At 32.1% G+C, this 22,337-nt stretch overlaps 3 protein-coding genes across 3 annotated transcripts; all 3 read left to right on the top strand.

Annotated features, from left to right (window-relative positions):
* Positions 1-795: 795 nt before the first annotated feature.
* On the top strand, positions 796-8,563 carry LOC109120964 (B3 domain-containing protein REM14-like). The gene is made up of 13 exons (XM_069287952.1): positions 796-1,106; positions 1,200-1,288; positions 1,604-1,907; positions 2,936-3,060; positions 3,162-3,387; positions 4,341-4,411; positions 4,702-4,794; positions 5,149-5,452; positions 5,629-5,708; positions 5,866-6,085; positions 7,017-7,156; positions 7,245-7,466; positions 8,153-8,563. The coding sequence occupies exons 2-13, from the start codon at positions 1,223-1,225 to the stop codon at positions 8,183-8,185; spliced, it is 1,884 nt and encodes a 627-aa protein (XP_069144053.1). The 5' UTR covers positions 796-1,106; positions 1,200-1,222; the 3' UTR covers positions 8,186-8,563.
* Positions 8,564-10,136: 1,573 nt separating this feature from the next.
* LOC101252102 (B3 domain-containing protein REM8-like) lies at positions 10,137-14,442 on the top strand. Its single transcript, XM_026032576.2, has 9 exons — positions 10,137-10,343; positions 11,375-11,684; positions 11,866-11,996; positions 12,096-12,330; positions 12,550-12,680; positions 12,805-13,036; positions 13,116-13,219; positions 13,300-13,534; positions 14,111-14,442. The coding sequence occupies exons 1-9, from the start codon at positions 10,278-10,280 to the stop codon at positions 14,185-14,187; spliced, it is 1,521 nt and encodes a 506-aa protein (XP_025888361.2). The 5' UTR covers positions 10,137-10,277; the 3' UTR covers positions 14,188-14,442.
* A 1,527-nt stretch (positions 14,443-15,969) lies between these two features.
* On the top strand, positions 15,970-16,980 carry LOC101262638 (copper transporter 6). The gene has a single exon (XM_004244432.5). It carries the CDS (start codon positions 16,120-16,122, stop codon positions 16,585-16,587), a length of 468 nt encoding a protein of 155 aa, XP_004244480.1. The 5' UTR covers positions 15,970-16,119; the 3' UTR covers positions 16,588-16,980.
* The last annotated feature ends 5,357 nt before the right edge of the window (positions 16,981-22,337 follow it).

Raw genomic sequence — 22,337 nt, forward strand, 5'->3', positions numbered from 1 at the left:
ACTCCCTTGCTATGTTTCCATTTGTTTGTCTTTTTTTTTTGTTCTGTTTCAATTTCTAGGACGGTCTAAAACCATATCCGAAAAGCCAACCATAAATGGTTGGTAGATGAATTAAACTTTTAAGTTGATCGTTTACTAGTGTGGTGATGAATTACTCAAATTTCTTATTGGATAAACTGTTAACCCACTAAAAAATAATATAAAGTTGTAATTACATTGTTATCATAAGTAAAAAACGCTTACATACATGCATCCTCAAAATTAGGCTTTCATATGTTTTTTTGTTATAATTTATAATTACATAAAATATCAACTTACGTAGCGCTGAAAAAAATTGTTTTGTTTGATTGGAGATGAATATATTGGACTAGTAGTGAATGGAAGTAAAAGAAGAGAATATGAAATCTAATTTGATATTTTCGAACTATCGTAAATGCCATGCATCTTTCATCATATTTTTGAGGCATTAATGCCCCTATTTTTCAAAAACTAATACATATATACCCTTCACACTAACGAACATACATGTCAAATCTTATTCACCGACCCAACATTTATTAAAACGGATCGACGGATAAGATCGTGTCACGTGTCCCTATAGTCTTCTATTAGAGAGAAGGACATAAATACTCTAGTTTTTGAACGACGGAAATATCAATGTCTCAAAAATATAACAAAGAATATTTGCAGACCATTTACGATAATTCGAGATGTATTCTTCCTTTAATCAATCAATTGTTTATTGGTCCAAACCCTTAAATATAATTATCCTCTCGAACAAGTTTTTAATGTATTTAGAAAAGCTAAATTTTTGGGATTGTAAATATATTTTTAAAGCAAACGTAAAGAAATAATTAGAATTGATTATTATAAATTTCTAATTATATAATTAGGATTCTATTTTAATTAATTAAATCTCAATTATTATATAATATAATAAACTTTGATATGTTTATTTTATTCAAGCAAAAACTCACAAAAAATGGAGCTATGGAGAAGGAGCAGAATCCGAGTTCACAGTTGATCGCTTAGTAAACCCTAAATCGGAAATGGAGAAGAAATTACGAGAGTTAATCAACTGAGCTACTAAGATTTTCGTACTATTGGTATTTTCTTTACTTTGAAATTTTTTCATGTTGTATCTATAGAAAATTGAATTACTACTTAACAATCTACTGTAATTTGGATTTTGCAAACAGGAAGGGCATTTTTGTTGACTGCCATGAAAGTAGCTTCAAAAAAACCTCGTTTTTTCAAACCAATTCAGCCAGGTTACAAGCATTGTATTGTGAGTAAAATCCTTTTCAATTTTTTGTATGTCTTTCCTTTGTTTAATACTCCCTTTGGTCCCAATTTATTTGACATATTTTGACTTTAGATACTAAGTTTAAGTAAGTAAAGTAAGATTTTTGAAAGGGGAAAGTTTAAAGTGAACTTTTTTCTATTTATAGAAAAGTGATTTTTTTTTTGGATGAACTAGAAAGAAAAGTGTACATGTAGTATATGTTGCATGTATGATGTTGTGGAGGTGGAAGAATTTATCCCATTAAAATTTGAAAGCTATAGTTTTTTTGATTGGGGCTAGTTTATGTTGTACTGGCAGAAAATTCCTATAGGTTTCTTGAAGTATTTGAAGGGATTGAACCATATTAAACAAGCAATACTGAGAAGTAGGGGTAAAAAGTGGTTGGTGAAGGTGACCGGTTGGCGATTAGAAGAAGGTTGGAAAAAGTTTGCTAAGGAGAATGATTTGCAATTGGGAGATTTGTTGATTTTCAAACATGAAGGAGACATGGAATTTGAAGTTTCCATCTTTGATTCAAGTCATTGTGACAGAGAGTACGCAGAGTATCTGCAAGAAGAAGAGGGCAATTATGTTGATGCGACTTCAAAGAAAGTGGAAAAAGGTAACATATTTAGAGTCCCTTAATCTTAACATAAGTTTCAAATAGTTTAGGTTAATAACTTGAAGGAGGGAGATTATATGATGTTTGCGGTTATTGCTAATGGAGAAAAACCTATATGGAAATTTCACTGTAAGTTTTCCATTTAAGCAACATCTGTCTTTTTGTCAACGATCTTTTTAGTTAGATATGTACTCTATGACACTATATGGCATCTTCGACAAAATAATTTGGTGTTGGTTCTCCAAACTGTAAAACATGTTCTTCACAAATAACTGCGCTGTTAAAAATTTACCCAACCAAACGGTTGAAAAATTTAATATTGTACTTTCTTTTTAGTTGCATTTTACTTCTTATAACGAAGTGCTGCCCTTGGCTCATGTTTATGTTTTGAGACCTCTAAATTAAAGGCCCTGTTGCAGTCTCCATTTGGATAAATTTTCATATTTTTTTATTTAAAACCTTCAAAGAAAATTCATGTGGATTAAACAATATTTGTCAAATAGTATCGATAGAAGTACTTTTTCTTGAAATGAGTGTAATAGGGATGCATAAACTAGTTCTGTAGAAGACCTTCGCGGTGAATGTGTGTGTTTTGGTTAGGTAAGATGGTCATCGGTAATTTCTTTGTAGACTGTGAGTTTTTGTAACTGTTTAAACATGTTTGCTTAAAGAGCATGAAATATACTTTTAACTGGGGACTCAAGATTGTTATGAATTCTATTTTTATGGATTTTCCGACACCCTAAGAGGAACATGGTTGAAATTGGAGTAAACGTTTTGTTGGTACTGCTAGAGAAATTTCAGCATATATGTTGTCTATTCAAGTCTAATTTGCTGACTAAATTTCTCTGGTATGCTTCAGCAAAGACTCGACTTTAATAAAAATCTCTGTGATATAATTATTGGTATATTTACTTTTATGAGCAAACCAAGTAAAGAATGACCTTCATTAATATTGCAACTATCATGTGCATAATGACTGATGTTTCTTTTTTCTTCTTTTCTTGGTTACTTCAAAACAATAACAGATCTTAGGCATAAAACGTCGGACATGACTACTCCAATATCGCAAACACCAGCTTCAACATCTGCTGATGCCGACCCTCATTTTATATCCACTATCAGACGTTACACATTCACAAAAGCTATTTTGGTAAGAGTGGTCTGAACAAATTTAGTAAAAACCTTTGTTAATATTTATTTTTTGTTGTGATAATGGCGTATTGATCTATATATTGGGATAAATCTGAGCAGTATTTTCCGATGCGTTTTGTGAAATCAAATGGCTTGATGAGTAGAAGTGAGATGATTCTTGTCGATGAAAAGCAGAGATCATGGTCAGTGTTGCTTGGGCAAATGGAACACCACTTTGGAATTAAAAGGGGATGGCCACAGTTCAGAAAAGCAAATGGTCTTCAAGAAGGAGATACTTACAAATTTGAACTCACTAACAATGGCACAATACCTATAATTCATATGAGTATTGCTTTATTTCTCTTTAGTTTCATGACTATCTTGTGTGACATGTTGTTATTTTTCTTTTTGTTCCTTCTGTTATAAGAATATGGGAGTTATTGTGGAACCAAAAGCAATTTTTAGTGAGTTTTTTGAATGTCATACAACAGAATTTTGAAGGCTTCAAATTGTGTTGATTGTACTGTTAATTGTCAAACTTTTAGCTGACCTTGATTGGTTAGAGAGTAAATGGAGACTGTTGAAGTAATTCTATTTCTTATAGTCAGTGTGTGAATTTGTGCTGTGTGAGAGTGCAAGTCCCTGTATTGTGTACAAAAACGATTTTTATTTTCTGTTGATATTGTATCATGTTGTATCAAATGTCCAAACAATTGCTTACCAAATTTTCCATATAAAAGGTTTACCTTAGACCTCTATGGTTATGTAAGTAAAGCTTTGTACAATTCAGTCTAAGAACTGAGTCTATGTTTTGTTTTGAAAAATGTAGGTAAATATTCTGGGAATTAAGGATGCCAATTGCCAAGCATCACAGAAGTCATTGTAGATGATATGAAGCATTTGATGATGGGCAAAGAAATTAGCATGTGTTGTACTTTTGTTTTCAAAGTATCCTTTTCATGCATGATAGTAATTATATTATCGTAGCCTTTAGATCCGTGAATGAGAAATGAAGAGATGCTGTTCCATATCAGAGGAAGGAGAAGAATTAGTTTGGAATAAATAGAAAAGAACTTCTCTGTAACTTAATGAGTTGGGAAGAAGGCAAACATTTTGTCATCGCTCAGTTTGAATTCGGATTTGGATTATCTGATTGATTGATTATTTGTTGGAATGTTACCCCTTTTTATCACAATAAGTCAATACTTATTTGTTAGCTATATATACTACGGCATTGCTTCAGAATTTGTTATGAAATTTTTGAAATACATCTCCTCTTTCTCTAAGCATTGTTTTCAGAAGAAATAGAATTGTGTGCTTTGTTTGGTGTGGCACTTGATTTATGTTGGAATACTGATGTTCCAACACAGGTAAATTTTGTTTCACTTCGAAAGAAATAGATTCGTGTTTTTTTTCTGTAATTCTTTACTCGTCTTTGAAGAGTTGTTAAGAGGGAAACATACATTCTTTTTTAAATGGACTAAAAAGGAAAGCAAGACATTCTTTTGTATCTTTTTCTAGTGTTTATTTTGGGCAAGTTTGTGTTATATTGAAACAACCTCTCTACCTCCAAGGTAGACATAAAGTCTTCTGCGTACACTCTACATTTCTTAGACCCCTACGTTGGGTATGTTGTTGTTAAGTTTGCATTGTACTGCAGAAAATTCCTATAGGTTTCTTAAAGTTTCTGAATGGACACGATCAATATGAACATGCTATCCTGGGAAGGGCAGGTAAAACGTGGTTGGTGAAGGTGAGCAGTTGGCTATTAGAAGAGGGTTGGAAAATGTTTGCTAAGGAGAATGATTTGCAATTTGGGAGATTTGTTGATTTTCAAACATGAAGGAGACATGGAATTTGAGTCATCTAGTGACTGTGATGAAAATCGCTTCAAAGAAACCTCAAATTTTTCAAACCGATTCAGCCAGGTTTCAATCTTGGTCCTGTGAGTAATCCAGTCATGTTTTTTTTTTTCCATCTTTACCTTGTTTACTATATGTTGCATGTATGATGTTGTGGAGGTGGAAGATTTATCCTAGAAGAAAAAAAACACAAAAAATTGAAAGCAATAGTTCTTTAATTGGGGCAAGTTTATGTTGTACTGCAGAAAATTCCCATAGATTTCTTGAAGTATCTGGAGGGAATGAACCATATTAAACATGCAATACTGAAAAGTATGGGGAAAAAGTGGCTCGTGAAGGTGAACGGCTGGCGATTAGAAGAGGGTTGGGAAAAGTTTGCAGAGGAGCATGATTTGCATTTGGGAGATTTTTTGGTCTTCAAACATGAAGGAGATATGGAATTTGAAGTTTCCATCTTTGATTCAAGTCATTGTGATAGAGAATACACAGAGTATCTGCTGGAAGGAGTCGATAATGCTGAAGAGACTTTCAAGAAAGTGAAATTCAAAGGTAACAACATCTGCAGAGTCCCTTAACCTTAGCATAAGTGTCAACTAGCTTAAATTAAAAACTAACAAATATATGTCCGGGGTGGATGCTTAGACTCTATCATGTGTTGGTGGTAGTCATTTCTGTCATGTTCGATTTTCTTGACATGGATTTGTCTACAATCTAACCCTGTGCAGAAGCTGCTACTCACAACTGTAGGGGTCAATCTCATTATCAGTGCATTGTCAGACCAAATTACATTTCAAATGGTTACTTGGTAAGTCTCAAAAACTCATTTCCCCTCAACAATTCAAGAAATTTCAGGCTAAAGGAATCATTTGCACCATTTTAATTTTCCCTCCTCTGTTCATTAGAGTTATGTACAGCAAAAGTATGAACCGTATCATATGTGCGAATTGTTTAAACCATTTCAGCGTCTTCCTAAACATTTTGCAATCGCAAACGGTCTTACCAACAAGAAATGTGATCTGATTGTAAGAGATGAAAGACAAAGATCATGGAATTTAAGGCTTGTTGCCTATGATTCATGTGTCCGTGTATATGGTGAATGGAGTAACTTCTGCATTGTGAATAACTTAAAAAAGGGAGATTATGTGACATTTGAGATCGTTCCTTATGGAGAAAAAATTTGCAGTAAGTTTCCTATTTGAGCAACCTGTCTTTTTGTCAGCGATCATTTTACTTTGATATATACAGCATGAAACTATGACATCTTCAATAAAATTATTTAGTGTTTGTTCTCCAAACTGTAAAACATGTCCTTCACAAACAACTACACTGTAAAAGATTTACCCAACCAAACAGTTGGAATTTAATATTGTACTCTCGTTTTAGTTGCTTTTGCTTGTTATAACAAAGTACTTCATTTTTCATAGGCTATATTCCAAAATAAAGGGGCCTTTGGCTCATGTTTATGTATTTAGACCTCTAAATTAAAGACCCTGTTGCAGGTTCCATCAGAATAAATTTTCAATTTTTCATATTTTGTTATGTAAAAACTTCAAAGAAAATTCATGTGGGATAAAGAATATTTGACAAATAATATCAATAAAAGTTCTTGAAAAGAGTGAAATAGAGATGCATAAAATAGTTCTGTAGAAGACCTTTGCAGTGAATGTGTGTGTTTTGGTTACTAAAGATGGTCTTCGGCAACTGCTTTCTAGACCGTCAGCCTTTTAACTGTTTAAACATGTTGCCTAAAGAACATGAAAGACAATATTTTGAACGAGTAACTAAAGCTTGTTATGGATTCTATTTTGATGGCCTTTCGACATCCTAAAAGGAACATGGTTGAAATTGGACTTGACCTTTTGTTGGCGTTGGTTGAGAAACTTCAGCATTGCATGTTGTCTATTCAAGTAACATTTGCTGACTAAATTTCTCTGGTATGCTTCAGCAAAGACTCCGGAGGACTTTAGAAGTATTGAGTAAAAATCAACTTGATATAATCATTCGCATATTTACTTTTATGTGCAAACCGATGTCCGGTTGGATTTCTTCATTAATGTTGCAAATATCGCGTGCATAACGATTTTTTCTTCTTCTTTTATTGGTTACTTTAAAGCAATTAAACATCTTAGGCATAAGAAGTCGGACGTGACTACTCCAATGTCGCAAACACTAGCTTCAACATCTGCTGATACCAACCCACATTTCATATCCACTATCAAACCTTACGCCTTCACAAAAGCTCTTTTAGTAAGAGTGAGCTGAACAAATTTAGTAAAAACCTTTGCTTTTTTTTTGGTGATAATGTTGTATTGATCTAATATATTGGGATAAATTTGTGCAGTATCTTCCCATGGATTTTGTAAAATCAAATGGTTTGATGAGTAGAAGTGAGATGATTCTTATCGACGAAAAGCAGAGATCATGGTCAGTATGGCTAGGGCAAACAGGACATCAATTTGGAATTAAAAGGGGATGGACGCAGTTCAGAAATGCAAATGGTATTCAATTAGGAGATACTTACAAGTTTGAACTCACCAACAATGGCACAATACCTATAGCTCATGTGAGTATTTCTTTTATCTCTTTAGTTCATGACTATCCTGTGTTTAAGTATATGTTGTTATATTTCCTTTTTGTCCTTTTTGTTATTAGAATGTGGAAGTTATTTTGGAACTATAAACATCTTAAAACCAAGATTTTTGAATGCTATGTTAAACTTTAAAGTTGCACAAAGTCTTGAAGGTTTCAAATTGTGTTGATTGTACCGTTAATGGTCAATTTTTAGCTGACTGGTTAGAGAGTAAATGGAGACTGGAAGTAACTTTATAGTCCCTCTCTTTCAATTTGTTTGCCTAGTTTTGACTTGACACGGAGTTAAAGAAAGTAAATTTTAGACATGTAGAATGTACTATCATATCCTTTAATCTTGTAGTCGTCTTAAACATACAGCGTAGAAAGTTGAAATTAAAGAGTTGTCAAAAAGGGAAAGAAACATTCTTTTAGAAACGACTAAAATGAAAAGTAGGGCAAACAAATTGAAATGGAGGGAGTATCTGTCAGTGTGTGAATTTGTGCTGTGTGTGAGCCTGCAAGTCTGTGTATATGTTTGATTTTGTATCAAATGCCCAAACAATTGCTTATCAAATTTTCCATATATAAAGGTTTACCTTGCACCTCTATGGTGTTATGTAAAGCTTTATACACTTCAGTCTCAGAATTTGAGTCAATATCTTGTTTTGATAACTGTAGGTAAATATTCTGGAAGTTAAAGGATGCGAATAGCCAAGCATCATAGAAGCCATTGACAAGATAATATGAAGCAGTTGTTGATGGTAAAGGAAACTTCAGTCTAGGGTTTTGTACCGTTTTCTTGTTGCTTACTACCTTTTCTTACTGTCTCTTTTTTCTTCACTTGAGTCGAGGGTCTTTCAGAATCAACATATCTACCTCCCGAGGTAGTAAATAAGGTTTGTGTATATTCTGAAATTTCACTGATATGTTGTCGTTGGTAGAAAATGATTGTGAGGAGATCAAAATCTTTAAAGGACAGTAAATTTTGTGGGCTCAATATTATTTCAAGGTTTGTTTGTGTTTAGATTCATTCATATTGGATATGAAAATTTTGATTCTTTGATCGAAGAAGTTACAATTTCAAATGAACTCAGAGTTGAATTGATTTTTTTAAGTTTGGTTTTGGGTATGTGAGATTTTCAGGTTTGACTTTTGCGATTTCCAAGTTAAGTTATACTCCCTATGTTCGGAATTGTTTGTCATGTTGCGATTATCGAAAGTTAATTTGACTAATTTTCAAAGGTAAATTAGATTACATTACTTTGATGTTTTAAACAAAAAAATTAGATATTCTAAAACTGCATGAAAAGTACTATTAATTATAATTTTTTGCATATTAATATGATGAAAAAATATATCTTAAAATGTTAGTTAAAGTTTTTATAGCGTGACTCTAAAAATAAAAAACAATAATTCCAAAGAGTAACAATTAACATTCTCAATTTACCTAATTGTTTGCTACTTAGAATGTAATTTCATATTGGACTCATAATAAGTAAGGTTGCATGGTATGGATAGATTAGACCTTTGAAAAATAAATTATATTTCATGTTTGAAAATCAAATTATATTTGTTTTCATTATTTTATTCTTTCAAATTTATTTTTAAGTTTTTTATTTTTATAAAAGTAATTGTGTTTAAATTATACTTCATCTTTAAATCAAGTCAATTAAACTTTTTTTTACAAAAACTATAAACACAAATGCAATTTCCATCTTTAGTTTCAAACTTTAAAAATTTCGAATAAAGTAAAAAGTAAATAGGGTGGACAAAATATTTATAACAATAGTATATAACATTCTCTTCTTTTACTTTTATCTGTCATTAATATAATTTTATTTTTTACTTATCAATTTTGATATATCAAGAAAAAATAATTATTTTTTTAAATCATATTTTATCATTAGCTAATTAAATATCATTCTCCAAATCATTTTTCAACATCTTATATTAACATCAACTAATAGAGATCGTATAGTAATATGCCTATACTAATAATTATTTTTTCTTAATGATCATATCAAGTCAAATAGTAACAAATAAAAATAAACGAAGAGTAGCTTATATATGAAATCTAATCTACGATAATATATGGCTATGAGATATTAACGGATAAAATTTATTCGCACAGAGTGTTTACACCAAGCCAATACATGTATCTAATGTGTTTATATTTGTTGTTCATTTCACTCCATATAATCACATAATAATAGAGATTGCATTGACTTGCGATATTATATGACTGAGATATTAACGAATAAAATTTATCCGCACAGAGTGTTTACACCAAGTCAATACATGTATGTAATGTGTTTATAATTATTGTTCATTTCACTCCATATAATCACATAATAATAGAGATTGCAATATTATATGACTGAGATATTAACGGATAAAATTTATCCGCACAGAGTGTTTACACCAAGCCAATACATGTATGTAATGTGTTTATATTTATCATTCATTTCACTCCATATAATCACATAATAATAGAGATTGCATTGACTTGCAATGAACACCCGATGTGAGTAATTTATTTCCGATATTAACTTTTAAATAAAGTTAATTGTATATTTTGAGGAAAATGGTAAACAACTGGACCCACACAACTTTCCATGTATTCAAATTTCTCTTTTGGAAAACTGCAAAATTGTCATATGCTTTTACACAGTCTACACTGCCTTGAAAAGATGTCTAACAATTCCATTAAAAGTTTAAATTTTTTATTAAATTGTTACAAACTTTACTGATTTTTCTTAAATGTGAAAATTGCAAAAGAGAAAGAGGCATTTTGTTGATTGTCATGAAAATTCCTCCAAAGAAACCTCAATTTTTGAAACCCATTCATAAAGGTTTCAAGCATGGTCTTGTAAGTAATCCTTTTTTAAGTTTTTATTTTTTATTTTTAAATCTTTCTTTTATTTACTATATGTTTCATGTACGATGTTGTAGAGATGGAAAAATTTATTCCAGAAAAGAAAAAAAAAACACTATAAATTGAAAGCTATAGTTCTTTTAAACATTCTATAATTGTTTAAATAGGTACAAAATTAGTACAATTTCAGGTCCTAAAACAAAAGCATGATTGTAATTGTCTGGTTCAATTTGTTTGTCTTATTTGACTGGATTCGGAGTTTAATGCTCCTTTTATCTCATTTTATATGAGTTAGTTTGACTCCGCACTGAGTTTAAGGAAGAAAGGAAAGACTTTCAAAAATTATGATCTAAAATATGTGTAGCTAAAATCATTTTATTAAAGATAAAATAGGTATTACAAAGTTAAATTGTTGCTTAATATAAAATTGTATCATTATTTTGAGAACTACAAGAAAAATAAGTCATATAAATTGGAATTGATGGAGTAAAGTATAGAAAAATTTTAAATTTCACGGTTTTTTAAATTAAACATTTGTCTTTTTAAAAAATATTGGGTGAGGGGGAAGGGGTTACAATGTGACATTACAGTAAAACTGTGAATTACATGGGAATTAGTATGAAAATTTGCAGGAAAAAATACGTTTCCTACGAATTTTCTTACTAATCCTCAGAAAAATTCTCATAGAATTCACAATGTTTTTATAGTGTGAAATCGAACTCTCACTAACAAGATGAGTGTTTTGGTAACTAATCAATTAAGCTACTAAGATCCTCCAAATTAAACATATGTCAAATGTATCAAATTGTCATTTTATTTTGTGATAAATTGAAATTAAAGAGCTTGTTTAAAATAAAAGACATTTTCCTTAACACGGACTAAATTGGAATGTAAGACAAATGACTCTGTGTTTGAAACTTGGATTTATTTGGTACATGTTTGTGTTTCATGTTAGGAAAAGGTTTGCGTATACTCTACGCTCCCTGCACTGGATATGTTGTTGTTAAGTTTGTGTAGTACTGCAGAAAATTCCTATAGGTTTCTTGAAGTATCTGAAGGGACATGATCAACACGAACATGCAATACTGAGAAGCGCGGGTAAAACGTGGTTGGTTAAGGTGAACGGTTGGCGATTAGAAGAGGGTTGGAAAAAGTTTGCTAATGAGAATGATTTGCATTTGGGAGATATGTTGGTGTTTAGACATGAAGGAGACATGGAATTCGAAGTTTCCATCTTCGATTCGAGTCATTGTGACAGAGAATATGCAGAGTATCTTCAACAAGAAGCAGGATTCAATAATGTTGAAGAGACTTGCAAGAAATTTGAATTCAAAGGTAAACGAACATCTTTAGAATCCTTTAATCTTTAACTAACGGTTTCAAAATATGAAAAGTAAACACACGAAGGTTCAACATTTTACACATTGTAATGGGATGGACGATTACGTGCTATTCATGTTTTGATTGTAGTAAGTTTTGTCATATTTGATTTCTCTAATGACTAACAACGTTATAGGAAAATCGAACCTCTGCATCATGTCATCAGGCGAGGCGTTACCCTATGCAGAAGCTGCTACTTACAACCCTTGCAGTCGATCTCATTTTGAGTGTATCGTCAAACCATATTGCATTACACATAGTTACTTGGTAAGTCTCAAAACTACCAGATTTGGAGTTGTTTACAGCAAAACGTATGAAGCGTATAATCATATTTATATGTCCAGATTTGTTGTAAACCATTTTCAGCGCCTTCCTAAACACTTTGCAATGGAAAACGATATCTTCAACAAGAAATGTGACGTGATTATCAGAGATGAAAGACAAAGATCGTGGAAATTAAGGCTAGCTACCCACGATTGTAGAGTCCATCTATTAGGTGGATGGCGTGAGTTCCGCGTTGCAAATGACTTAAATGTTGGAGATTATATGATGTTTGAGGTTATTGCTAATGGAGAAAAACCAATATGGAAATTTCGCGGTGGTAAGTTTTTTTCAGATTAAAACCTCCTCTTTTATATCGATGATCCTTTTTTTCTTTGTTATGTACAATATAACCATGATATTATATTGCTATCTTCGACAAAACTATTTAGTATTACTAATAAACCTTATTCAGTACTATTCTTGTACACCCAATCGAACAACCCCTAATCGTTTTTTTCATGTTTGATTTTTTGACATGAGTTTGTCTCTGTCACAGACAAACCAAACGCCAACATCGTGTCAACAAGAAAGGCTTTTCCAAAGGAAGAATTTGCTACTTGCAGCTCGTTTACTCAATCTCGTGTTGAGTGCATTGTCAGGCCGTATTGCCTTAAAAGAAATTACTATGTGAGTTCGTAAAGAAAACATCTGCGTAATTTTCTTTGTTTCATTGGAGTAATGAATACAGCGGAACACATGAAGCTGATGATATATATATGTGTCGAATTGTTTAACTTATAAACCATTTCAGCGCCTTCCTAGAGGATTTGCTTGGGCAAACGGACTCATCAATACTAAATGTGGTTTGGTTATTAGAGATGAACGACAAAGATCATGGAATTTAAGGATTGATACCTATGGTTATGGAGTCTATATAGCTAAAGGATGGAGTAAATTTCGCGTTGAAAATGACTTGAAGGAGGGAGATCGCATGATGTTTGAGGTCGTTAGTAACGGAGAGAAACCAATATGGAAATTTTATGGCAAGTTTTCTCATCTAAGCAACCTCTTCTCTGTTATATGATTTAGAATCCATGACAAGTCATGTGTTTTCCTGTGCAGGAACGAACACGAACAAGAACAAGAACAAGAACAAGAACAAGCCTTTTGCTCAGTCTCATTTCGTATGCATTATTAGACCTTATTGCCTCGTCAATGATTTCTTGGTAAGTCGAAAGTTTACTTCAAGAATACAGTATGCCACTCTTCGGTTATATGTGTGATTGGTTTTGTAAACCGTTTTCAGTACATTCCAACGAAAATTGCTCATGCATATCGTCTCACCAACAAGAAATGTGATTTGGTTATTAGAGATGATAGAAGGGAAAGGTCGTGGAACGTTAAGCTACGTTCTTTTGGCAATAGCGTATGTATCAAGGGTGGATGGCGTGTATTCCGCGATGCAAATTGCTTGAAGGAAGGAGATTGCATAATGTTTGAGGTTGTTTCTAATGGCGAAAACACAACATGGAAATATAATGGTAAGTTTCCTCATTTTCAGCATCGTGTTGTATTTCGATTGTAAGTATCATTTCTTTCGGAGATGTGTAGATGCTCTACTAAGGACGTACGAAAGGTTGGATGTTAGGGGGTATGAGAAGAGGTAGAGGTAAGTCGAAGAAGTGATTAGATAGGACATGGGAGGGTATGGATGATGCGGATTAGGGTAGAAGGTCAGTAGGTATAGTTGAGCTTTTGACTAGGTTTTCGGTGGGTTTAGGCTTCGTGGGAGTCTAGGAACACCGTGTCTATTGTAGTATACTATGTATTTTCTTGATTTTTGATATCTATTATTCTCTCCGATTCATAAAGAATGATCTAATTTGACTTGACACGGAATTTAAGAAAATAAAGAAGATTTTTGTATGTCAAATGTACAAAATTGTCTTTTAACCTTGTGGCCTTAAACATGTTAGGTAGAAAGTTATTACAAAAAAAAAGAGGTAAAAAGAAAAAGAAGGTCATTCTTTTTTAAACGAAGAAAATATTATTTGTTATCTATTGTGTTTCAGTTATCGCATTTGTTTCCCTTATTAATTTTGTTTTGAAAATTATAGGTAAAATTTCTACCAAGGATCACAAAAAACCAATTGACAAAGATAATGTGAAGAAGTTGGTGATGGGCAAGCACTGAAGTAGTGTTTTTGGATCTTGTACATTTTGCCTATCAAAGTTGCTTCGATTCTTCAAAATTATTAATTCGTACTTATCGTATTCCCTAAAAGTAATGCATTTCTGGTAGATTTACTGTAAGTGCGATAACATTTTAGGAAAGTTAGAGCGATGAACATTTTGCTAAATATGTTGTATGATGTGTTGTACCATCTCTTTTGACTTTCTCCGTTTCATTTTATTTTGACCTTTTTATTAAGGAAAAATAATTTTTTCACTTCCTCCGTCGAATGTTGATTTTGTACACTTCGTAGAAAAAGTATAATTAGAAAAGAACAATTTTATTATAACACCCTTTGAACATAACAAATACAATGTCTTGAAAAATGTAATAAAGAAATTATTATAATTAATGATAAGGGTAAAGTAGGAACTAAGTATAAAATTATCTATTAATTTCACAAATAAATATTGCTGGATATTTCAAAATAATATTACATTAAACAACTATGATTGAACGGAGATAGTAATTATCATTTCACAAAATTAATGTCATAAATGACATTATTCTTTTTATTGTTCTTTAGAGTGATTAGCCATAAAAATATGAATTTGAAAAATATAGAAAAATTAAATAACTACTTTATATTCAGTGATCAATTTAATTAATAAAAATATATTAATTTATATTTATTTATTAAAAATTTTAACTCAAAATTCGTCGAACAAAGAGTATATCGATAAATTTACGTAATAAGAGACGTAAAATATATATAGTGTATAAATATAGTCAGTGAGACACGCGTTTACCATGTGAAGAAGTGGGGCCACGTGTTTTTCACTGTACATATTTCTTAATTAACAATTTAATATGTATTAAAAATCCTTTTATTTTATAAAAAAATAATTAAATCCACCTTTTTAAAATGATATATCAAGTCCGTCCAACGTGAATTTTTGTTGTGTTATATTTAATTGAAAAAATATCTGATATACCCTTAAATTTTATTATTTAGGACTTATATATTTTTTGTTATGAAAGTTATTAATATATAACTCTATTTATAAATAAATAACTCACATATATCCTTTTTTTCTAACAGAAATGAAAAAAAAAATTTAATTTTACTTTTTATTTTATTTTAAAAAAACATAATTCTCTATGAGTAAATTTAATTCTCGTCAAATATATTTTTTTTGACTTTTTTTTTATTTCATGACTAATTTAAAATTGTTATTTTGATAATCAAATTTATTTATATTTCAATAATATTTTTGTAAAACTTATTGTAGTTGGAACAAATTTTTTTCTTCGAATGCAAAAATCAAATTACAATATAGACAAAAAAATATTTCAATTTTTTTCCTTTAAACTAAGGAATGAAAGTAAAAAAAATAAGAATAAAAAACTCAAATAATTATAATAAAAGAAGTCAAAAAATAATTTATGTATAAAAAAATAAAATATATGTTAAACTTTGATAAAATAATCATATATACTCCTAAATAATTTTTTTAAAAAAAATTAAAAATAACAATTATAAATTTAAAACTGTTTTTTTTAAATTTCTGTTAAAATGAAGGGTATATGTGAGTCATTTTATAACTGACAAAATTGTTGAAAGGTATATCAAATCTTTTTTTCTATTTAATTTTTAAAAAATTAAAATTATACTATATTAAATTAATAATGTCATAAGAATTATTTAATATTTTTAATTAGATGTTAAATAAAAATAATTTTATGATCTATTTCAAATTATTATATGTTATATTTTACGGGGACGAGGTAAAATTATACTTTCCTTATAGGAGAGTAAACGAACATTTATTATTACTGAACTGTTACTATCAAAATTTGGCTTATCTAAAACATGTATACACCTCCTCTATCACACATTTCACACTCCAATTTAGAAGAAAATTCAACAGAGAGACGATTCAATTTGCAGAGATGAACGGCGCTATGAATATGCACGGAGATATGGCGCCGCCGGTACCACATGCCGCCGTGAACAACCACAACATGATGATGCACATGACGTTTTTCTGGGGAAAAAACGCTGAAATTCTCTTCTCCGGTTGGCCGGGATACGACAACATCGGTATGTACGTTTTCGCACTTATCGTCGTTTTTCTACTTGCTTTCTTCGTCGAGTTGCTATCGCACTCAAATTACATCAAAGAGAGTGCAAATCATGTGACGGCCGGGTTGATTCAAACGGCGTTGTACGGAGTTAGAATTGGTTTGGCTTATCTGGTTATGCTTTCTGTTATGTCCTTCAATGGCGGAATTTTTCTGGCGGCGATTTCCGGTCATACGTTAGGGTTTTTGGTTTTCGGGAGTAGAGTTTTTAAGAAATCGCCGTTGACGGCTTATGCTAAAGCCTCCGATCTTCCTTCTATGCCTTGTAATTGTTAATGAAAATTGAAAGCTTTAAAATCGAATCGTAATCGATAATTCAAAATAAAAAAATGTTAATTGAATTATAGATATCGAAACCTCAACTCAATTATCGAGGAATAACTATACAAAAATGGAGATGAATTGAAATAATGTTCGATTTTGTTCGTTAGCATCCCCGTGATAGATAAATGTCGACAACAAAAGGGACAATTTTCGTGAAGTCTGTGTCACACCGCCTGCCAACTGTATTCTCCGTTGACAGTACCAACAACGTTCAATGTGATGGGTTCATTCGATCTTTTTATTAAGAGTTTCATATTTTTGCGAGTTTTGTGAATAATGTTATTTTTTATTTCATTTTATGTATTTTACATTTTGAGATTTAAATAAGTTTTTTTTGATGATAAATTTTTCATAGATATTCTTAATATTTTGAATTATCAATTATTGTGATTTATAGTATTCTTTACGTAGTTTATAAATATATAAATTTTATTTTAAAAAGTTTGAAATTTTCATATGAAAATGTCTGATTAAAGTTGAATTCTTTAATTTTCAAAAAACGAAAAATGTCACGTGAACATCGTTATTCTCTCTGTCTCATTTTATGTGACATTTTTCGTATTTTGAGATTCAAATAAGTTTATCTTTAACCGTAAGTTTTTCATAGATGTTTTTAATATTTTGAATTATCAATTATTGTGATTTATAGTATTCTTTACTTAGTTTACAAATATATAAATTTTATTTCGAAAAGTTTAAAATTTTCATATGTAAATATTCGATCAAAGTTGAATTGTTTGATTTTCAAAAAACGAAAAATGTCACGTGAGCATCGTTATTCTCTCTGTCTCATTTTATGTGACATTTTTCGTATTTTAAGATTCAAATAAGTTTATCTTTAACAGTAAGTTTTTCATAGATGTTCTTAATATTTTGAATTATGATTTATAGTATTGTTTACGTAATTTACAAATATATAAATTTTATTTCAAAAAGTTTGAAATTTTCATATGTAAATATTCGATCAAAGTTGAAGACTCTCGAAAAACGAAAAATGTCACGTGAACATCGTTATTCTCTCTGTCTTATTTTATGTGACATTTTTCGCATTTTGAGATTCAAATAAGTTTATCTTTAACAGTAAGTTTTTCATAGATGTTCTTAATATTTTGAATTATCAATTATTGTGATTTATAGTATTTTTTATTTATCAATTTTATTTTAAATATTTGATCAAAATTGAATTGTTTGACTCTTAAAAAATGACATCGAAATAGTATGGAAGAATAGTTTAGTTTTTTTTTTTTTAAATCGTTCTTAATTTAAGAATAAAATTAATAATTTAAATCATATATAAAGTAAAAAATAACCGAACTTTAGGAAAGCGTCACTAATATCTAAGAATAAGAACACTCACATTTACTTGTAAAATTTTCAGAATATTTTGTTTCTCAACTTTTTAACATTATGTTTGGGTTATAAGTTATTCTCTCCCTTTATTTTATTATGTATCATTGGACCATAATATTTATCATTTTATAAATAAAATCAATATATAAAATTTTATTCTTCTTATTATACTTTTTTTTGATAGAGTTGTACGTTAATTAATCTTGAACATATATACTTTGATCAACTTAAGATATCTATTAGTAATTACTAATATTTATCGGAGTACTTCATACATTAACTTCTGCTGTAAAAAATTGACTTAAAAAATAAATTCAAAATTGAAATAGTTATCTAAGTATATTTTAATTGTTGAAATTTAACATATTCATTACTCTATTTATTATAAAGTCGATTTAATAAAATATTAAATAAAATAGATGAGTAAAGTTACTTAATTTTTTAATGCTAGTGTAAATTTAAAAGGACATATAAAAAGTAATCAAAGGAGTATCCAAGTATTTATACAAATTTACTTAAATAAAGTCTGAGCCAAAATCAAATATTACTTCTGTGCATACAAATTAACTTGATTAAATTTAATCCAAGTAATATCATTCTAATATTTTTCTTGTTGGTGACAGCAATGGATCCATTTTAATTTTAAAAAAATGAATAAGTTGTGTTTATAAAGTTACAAATAGTGGCATGTAAAAATTGTATGTTATTGATTACGATTAAAAAAATTAAAAGTATTGACAGTAACAAATAGTAACATTCACATCATATTTTACAAAAATATAAACAAAATTTAACGTAAGATACTTCACATTGAACCATTAAAAAGTTCCGAAAAAAAATATCGAGAAAACCTAAAAGACAAAATATTGATTTTGTTATACTCATATAAGATAAAATCAATACAATTAATTTGATGTTATAGACTATAGTATTATAGGTAAGTGAAACTCCTTTAATGAGCCATAAATGTGTGATATAAATTTGGGATAAAGTTTGAATCAGTCAATTCTGATTTTTTTAATGGTCCAACTAAAAAGAATAAATAAATTATATTTAGGGGGGCCTTATTTTCTTACAAAAAAATGTTTGATTAATAAATTATTGACAAATTAAAATAAGATACTCAAAAGTGTTTTTTTTCTTCCAGTTATCCTAAAAATGACAAAAATTTATCATTTGGTTCATTTTGGCTAAACCCACACATCCCCTATATTGTATACTACCTACCAATATAGGGGAATAACTAGGCTCTAAATTTGGCACTTAGTTTTAAAAGAAATAAAATTAAATCTTGTGATTTAAACTATATATTTTTTTAAATATGTTAAAATGTTATTTAATTTTATGATCTTAAATATGTCGACATGTGAAAAGTTTTAAAATTAAATAATTATCGAACAAGTAACGAGGCATTCTTATCGAAATGAACTAAAAAGAAGAAAAGAACAAACGAATTGAAACAGAGAACGAACAATAAGTGCAATGTTCCATTTACTAATACTCCTAAAATTGGTGGTATATCTAGCAAAATGTACTAAGATTAAAAAAAAATAAAAATTACATTACTTGCTTTAATGCCTAATTTCGTTGCACATCACCAATTGCATCATATCATCTTGAGTTCATCTTTTTATGTTCGTTATTTGTTTTTGGGCGTAATACGTAAACAAATACTGAAAACTTAGCCTCAGCTAGTTTATCGTAGACGTCCGTCAAGACCTTGTCTATGCATATGGTTGTCCATCACGGCTTGTCAGACCCATTTGGAGGGTAAAACGAGCCCCGAAGCGAGCATACGCCTCATTTCGACGATTTTCGTGTGCTATAGCACACCATTTTTTGGGTGATCCGGATACCGACGTCAAAAATGCCAAATTTTTTCGTGGACGTCCGTCAAGACCTTGTCTATGCATACGGTTGGCCATCACGGCTTGTCCGACCCATTTGGAGGGTCAAACGAGCCCCGAAGCGAGCATACGCCTCATATCGACGATTTTCATGTGCTATAGCACACCATTTTTTGGGTGATCTGGATTCCGACGTCAAAAATGCCAAATTTTTACGTCGACGTACTTCAAGACCTTGTCTATGCATACAGTTGGACATCACGGCTTGTCTGACCCATTTGGAGGGTCAAACGAGCCCCGAAGCGAGCATACGCCTCATTTCGATGATTTTCGTGTGCTATAGCACACCATTTTTTGGGTGATCCGGATTCCGACGTCAAAAATGCCAAATTTTTTCGTGGACGTCCGTCAAGACCTTGTTTATGCATACGGTTGGCCATCACGGCTTGTCCGACCCATTTGGAGGGTCAAACGAGCCCCGAAGCGAGCATACGCCTCATTTCGACGATTTTCGTGTGCTATACCACACCATCTTTTGGGTGATCCGGATTCCAACGTCTAAAATGCCAAATTTTTTCGTGGACGTCCGTCAAGACCTTGTCTATGCATACGGTTGGCCATCACGGCTTGTCCGACCCATTTGGAGGGTCAAACGAGCCCCGAAGAGAGCATACGCCTCATTTCGACGATTTTCGTGTGCTATAGCACACCATTTTTTGGGTGATCCGGATTCCGACATCAAAAATGCAAAATTTTTTTGTGGACGTCCAGCAAGACCTTGTCTATGCATACGGTTGGCCATCACGGCTTGTCCGACCCATTTGGAGGGTCAAACGAGCCCCGAAGCGAGCATTCACCTCATTTCGACGATTTTCGTGTGCTATAGCACACCATTTTTTGGGTGATCCGGATTTCGACGTCAAATGCCAAATTTTTTCGTGGACGTCCGTCAAGACCTTGTCTATGCATACGGTTGGCCATCACGGCTTGTCCGACCCATTTGGAGGGTCAAACAGCCCCAAAGAGAGCATACGCCTCATTTCGACGATTTTCGTGTGCTATAGCACACCATTTTTTGGGTGATCCGTATTCCAACGTCAAAAATGCCAAATTTTTTCGTGGACGTCCGTCAAGACCTTGTCTATGCATACGGTTGGCAATCACGGCTTGTACAACCCATTTGGAGGGTCAAACGAGCCCCGAAGCGAGCATACGCCTCATTTCGATAATTTTCGTACGCTATAGCACACCATTTTTTAGGAGATCCAGATTCCGACGTCAAAAATGCCAAAATTTTTTGTGGACGTCCGTCAAGACCTTGTCTATGCATACGGTTGGCCATCACAACTTGTACGACCCATTTGGAGGGTCAAACGTGCCCCAAAGCGAGCATACGCCTCATTTCGATGATTTTCGTATGCTATAGCACACCATTTTTTGGGTGATCTGGATTCCGACGTCAAAAATGCAAAATTTTTTCGTGGACGTCCGTCAAGACCTTGTCTATGCATACGGTTGGTCATCACGGCTTGTCCGACCAATTTTGAGGGTCAAACGAGCCTCGAAGCGAGCATACGCCTCATTTCGACGATTTTCGTGTGCTATAGCACACCATTTTTTGGGTGATCCGGATTCCGACGTCAAAAATGCCAAATTTTTTCGTGGACATCCGTCAAGACCTTGTCTATGCATACGGTTGGCCATCACGGCTTGTTCGACCCATTTGGAGGGTCAAACGAGCCCCGAAGCGAGCATACGCCTCATTTCGACGATTTTCGTGTGCTATAGCACACCATTTTTTGGGTGATCCGGATTCTGACGTCAAAAAAGCCAAATTTTTTCGTGGACATCTGTCAAGACCTTGTCTATGCATACGGTTGGCCATCACGGCTTGTCCGACCCATTTGGAGGGTCAAACGAGCCCCGAAGCGAGCATACGCCTCATATCGACGATTTTCATGTGCTATAGCACACCATTTTTTGGGTGATCTGGATTCCGACGTCAAAAATGCCAAATTTTTACGTCGACGTACTTCAAGACCTTGTCTATGCATACAGTTGGACATCACGGCTTGTCTGACCCATTTGGAGGGTCAAACGAGCCCCGAAGCGAGCATACGCCTCATTTCGACGATTTTCTTGTGCTATAGCACACCATTTTTTGGGTGATCCAGATTCCGACGTCAAAAATGCCAAATTTTTTCGTGGACGTCCGTCAAGACCTTGTCTATGCATACGGTTGGCCATAACGGCTTGTACGATCCATTTAGAGGGTCAAACGAGCCGCGAAGCGAGCATACGCCTCATTTCGATGATTTTCGTGTGCTATAGCACACCATTTTTTGGGTGATCCGGATTTCGACGTCAAATGCCAAATTTTTTCGTGGACGTCCGTCAAGACCTTATCTATGCATACGGTTGGCCATCACGGCTTGTCCGACCCATTTGGAGGGTCAAACGAGCCCCAAAACGAGCATACGCCTCATTTCGACGATTGTCATGTGC

Source organism: Solanum lycopersicum, chromosome 8, assembly GCF_036512215.1.
Source record: "Solanum lycopersicum chromosome 8, SLM_r2.1".
In the NCBI taxonomy this organism is placed as follows: domain Eukaryota; kingdom Viridiplantae; phylum Streptophyta; class Magnoliopsida; order Solanales; family Solanaceae; genus Solanum; species Solanum lycopersicum.